Source organism: Macaca fascicularis, chromosome 1, assembly GCF_037993035.2.
Source record: "Macaca fascicularis isolate 582-1 chromosome 1, T2T-MFA8v1.1".
In the NCBI taxonomy this organism is placed as follows: domain Eukaryota; kingdom Metazoa; phylum Chordata; class Mammalia; order Primates; family Cercopithecidae; genus Macaca; species Macaca fascicularis.
The window spans coordinates 192,407,591-192,411,737 of NC_088375.1; the positions used below are offsets into that span (position 1 = coordinate 192,407,591).

Here is a 4,147-nt window from a genome sequence, read left to right on the forward strand (position 1 = left end):
TGTATATGTTCTGTATATCCTCAAAATAGGTTTACTTTTAAACCTGAATACTGAAGAAGAAATAGTAAGATTCAACAAGGAATGCATATTGTAAGACAAATTAAGGCAAGCTTTCCAAGCAAAAATAAAATTGCACTGGATCTAAGTTAATCTTATGCCATATTTAAGGCCCTCTGTTCCAGTCTTTTTAGAACTATTGTGTCTGCTCCCTTGCCAAAAATATATATTTTCAGTCACTCTTTATTGTTTTTGTTTCTTGGCTTATGTCACAAAGAATGTTTTCTGATTCAGAAATTGTCAGGAAAAGAAGGCACAAGTACTGTTTCAATTCAATTATCTCCTCTCCGGAAAATTACATCATATCCCCAATGTTGGGTTCGTACGGGCTTAAAGTTGAAATCCTATCTTACATGATCATTTTGAATGCCCTTTTCACATTGATAAACACATCAATAAAATTTAATTAAACAAGGAACAACCTTCTTTCATTATATAAGCCTGAAATGGGTCCAATACTGCAATTTTGATTTTTTTTCCATTTTCAAAACACACTAGGCCTGCAGTATTTAATGTTTATATTTACCAATGTGCACTTCTCCTAGTCTCTAGTTTACCCAAGACTGAAATGTTGCCATAATGCAAAGAAAAACAAAAAATCTTCCCAATGACTGCAGAGCTGGAGAATGCGAAATACTTAGGTACACAAAGCATTGCAGCAGGAATGCAGAAGGAGGTGGTCTATAGATGACAGAGGTGGTGGAGACAAATGGACATTCAATAATGTGCAGCGTTAACAGGGAAAGGTTAAAATGGCTGTGAAATAAGCAGGATGAGAAGAAAACTGGTGCTTGGAGTGATGAGTGAAGTGGAAAAAGTTGTAGCTTGAAAGGCAGAAGGTAACTGACTTCATGACCTCTGATGCTGAGGATACAAAAGGCCTCCAAATCTTCATCGGGATTCAAGGTTCTGCATGACGAACATCGGCCAAAAAAAAAAAAACAAAAAAACAAAAACAGAACACAGTAGTTCTTTGTTCGCGGGCCTACACGCAGGGGAAAGCTGCGCCTCCGTGGACTTCATAGTGGCCTGGACCTTCGGGCGCTGTCTGTCCAGGGACGCGTCTCGACACCTCACCTTTAAGTGAGAAAAGGAACGCCGACCTACCTCGCTGAGGATGTTCTAAGCCCGCTCTAATAATAGGCGGCAGCCTAATACTAAATGCTTGTGGCAGCTGGGTCCGGGGAAAACGGGCTAATTCTCCTTCAGGCGGAATCACTGCAGCCAGGGGCTAGAAAGGCCGAGCCAGGAGGGTTTCCCCTCCTGTAGTTTCGGGCCATGCTGGGGAGAAGCACAAAAGGCCCGGAATGCGGAAAAGAGGGGAGAATGGGTGCTTTCCTCCTTAGGGCTGAGGCAGGAACCTCAGGAACCAAGTCGGAAATTTTCCTGCGGAGGGTGCCGCGAGGGTCCCGGGGTCGCTCGGCCCCTAGGCGCCCAGCTGCCAGCGGCAGGTGCAGAAGGAGACCTGGGCGTCATAGCAACCGCGCTCGCCGCAGAGACGCAAAGGGGTCCTTCCGGCGGGAACCATAGAGACGACGCACGCCAATGGCGCCAGAGACTGTGCTTCTTGTGGAGACTGTTATTACAGCTCATACCATTGGCCTTCGGCTCGGGGGCGGAGTTGTCCCGGCCGTATCGATAGTACAATTCATTCCATTGGCTTTGGAGACAACTGTAACCATGGTAACGGCACGTCGCGCGTTTGCGACTTAGCGAATACATTTTGTCTTGGGGCGTTCTAGTTCTCAAAGAGCTTCCCGCCAGGCCTCAACTACAGCCCGTGCCTACTAAACTTGGATTTATTTTTATCTAAGTTCCTTCATTCTTAAAGGGGCAGGGAGTGCTAGCTCAAGAGTTCTGAATTTTAGGCCTAGAGCGTGTCACTAGCCACGTGGGGCACGCAAGATAAATCACAATTTTTGGACCGAGCTTATTATTGTAAAAAGGAAGACACTGGGCTTGACTAGAATTATGCCTAAGGCTGAAGCCCTTTAGAAGTCCTAAGCACTGAAAATTCAGGTAAGGTGAACCTTATCTCCCCCACCTATGTAATGCAAAATAAAAACTGATAAATGACACAAAATTTAACATACTCAATTGATATCTTTTTAGATGCCTTTATAGCAGAATTCAAGTTAACTATCAAAACTCGATTTTACTCATGTTTTGGGGGCCCTTGCTTTGCTGGTATCCCAAACACAACATTTCTTGGTCTTAACTCTAGTTCCCCAAGAGGATACTTTCCAAATCTTTGCTGGTTCTACATGCATTATCTGGACGTATCTTACTCTTTATATAATAAAGTGCCTCAACCTCTCCTTCTGGCACTAGACCTCTTGCAAGTGTTTTTTCTGAACTAAAATGCTCACCACCAGCACTTGTAGCCCACTTCACTCCTGTTTATCAGTTTAAGTATCACCTACTCAGGGAGACATTCCTTGATCATCCAAGATCAGGTTCTTACTTACCCTCATTGACTCATGTTCCTTTCTTTATACACTTCCATTTGCTGTTAAAACACACACACACACACACACACACACACACACACTCTCTCTCTCTCTCTCTCTCCCCCACCCCCCTGGAATTTTTACTTGTGTAAATATCTTTTTAAGTGCTCTGAATATAAATTAAACTGAAGTGGAAAACACTAAATAATTTCATGTAGAACACTGATTGTTTTTAAGCGTTAACAAGGCAGGATATAAAATGATTCCCAAGGGAGGTAATAATTATGGTAAAGACAAACATTAAGATCACTTCTGCTTTTAACCCCACATATGCCCATTGTACAAAGATGATGACAGTCATCATCCACATGAAGCTATGAATGCAGAGAACATATTCTAACTACTTGCCCTTCAGTACTGCAGCCACTGACAGAGCCCACTGCTTTTGGGGTTTTGCAAATTGGACCTGAAGTTCACTTAAAATCGTTATCAAAGGAGCCTGGGTAACATAATAAGACCTTGTCTCTATGAAAAATAAAATATTTAGACGGGCATGGTGGCACATGCCTGTAGTCTCAGCTGCTCAGAAGGCTGTGGCAGGAGTGCTTGAGTCCAGGAATTCAAGATTACACTGAACTGTGATTGGACCATTGCACTCCAACCTGGGTGACAAAGCAAGACCTTGTCTCTAAGAAAAAAAAAATGTTTGTTCAAAGGGACTGCTGCTTCCAGAACAGTCTTGACTGCTGCAGTTATTTTTCTTCTGTTCAAGGTCACACTTCCTGATTAATGAAGTATTTCAGCCTTAGAATTTCTGTCAAATCTTCTCAATTAAATTTATTGTACTTCTATTATCAGACAGACACAGGGGCTACCCTTCCCTACTCCATGAAACACCATGAATTGTATTTTAAGTCAAATATTTATGTGAAACACAGTACCTGCTTCTACCTTAGTCATTAATGCTAATTTTTCAAATTGTACCCTGGACTATCCTACAGATCATTTAGGGAATTTTTTTGCACTATGCTACTTGTGCACTCCCAACCCAAAACCCAGGACAGCAAGAGATGTATTCAAAGGTTTTCAAAGATTCTCAAGGATTCAAAGATTAAGCAGGGCACTGGTGTAACACTGCTTTGCTAAGTGAGAAAAACAATAATTGCAACCATTTAGTGAGTGTCAATCAAGTGCTAGGCACCAGACTGATGCTTTTTGTTTGCTATTTCATTTAATCCTCACAATAAATGGCATTACTTTGCAGAGAGATTATCCCCATTTTATGCATGCGGACACTGAGATTAAGTCAAATGCCTAAGTTTATAAAGCCAATAGGTGGCACGGCTGGCTAAGTTGACTCCTAGCCCATACTCTACCACACTGTAATGCCTCCCTCAGGACAGAGATCACCAAGTGGCCCCTGCCTGGTCCCAGGTGGAAGGACATATTAAGTTAACCTGAAGAGCAGTCCTAACATACTTGAAATGTAAACTGTTACCCTAATATGAGGTGCATCTACAATAAGAAGCAAAAAGTAAATGCAGTGAAAAGCTCATCATTCTACAATCTATCTTCAGGGAGGTATCCTTCTTTCCTACTCCTGTTTGATAAATTTCAAACAAAACGAAACATCCTTTCCA

The 4,147-nt window shown here is 42.2% G+C and overlaps 1 protein-coding gene across 38 annotated transcripts in view; it reads right to left on the reverse strand.

The window, feature by feature from the left end:
* Positions 1–1,536, reverse strand: part of CCDC30 (coiled-coil domain containing 30) — a 191,327-nt gene extending 189,791 nt beyond the window's left edge. For 20 of the 38 annotated variants that reach the window (XM_074010293.1, XM_074010326.1, XM_074010242.1 and 17 more), the window contains exon 1: positions 1,165–1,536. Coding sequence is in view for 5 of the 38 variants with exons in the window: in XM_045373193.3 (XP_045229128.1) it covers positions 906–952 (47 nt within the window). In the remaining 33 variants the exon portion in view is untranslated. Of the gene's footprint in view, positions 1–583 lie in introns of all 38 variants that reach the window. The other 18 variants (XM_074010301.1, XM_045373193.3, XM_045373150.3 and 15 more) reach the window with 5 other exon arrangements.
* Between the last annotated feature and the right edge of the window lie 2,611 nt (positions 1,537–4,147).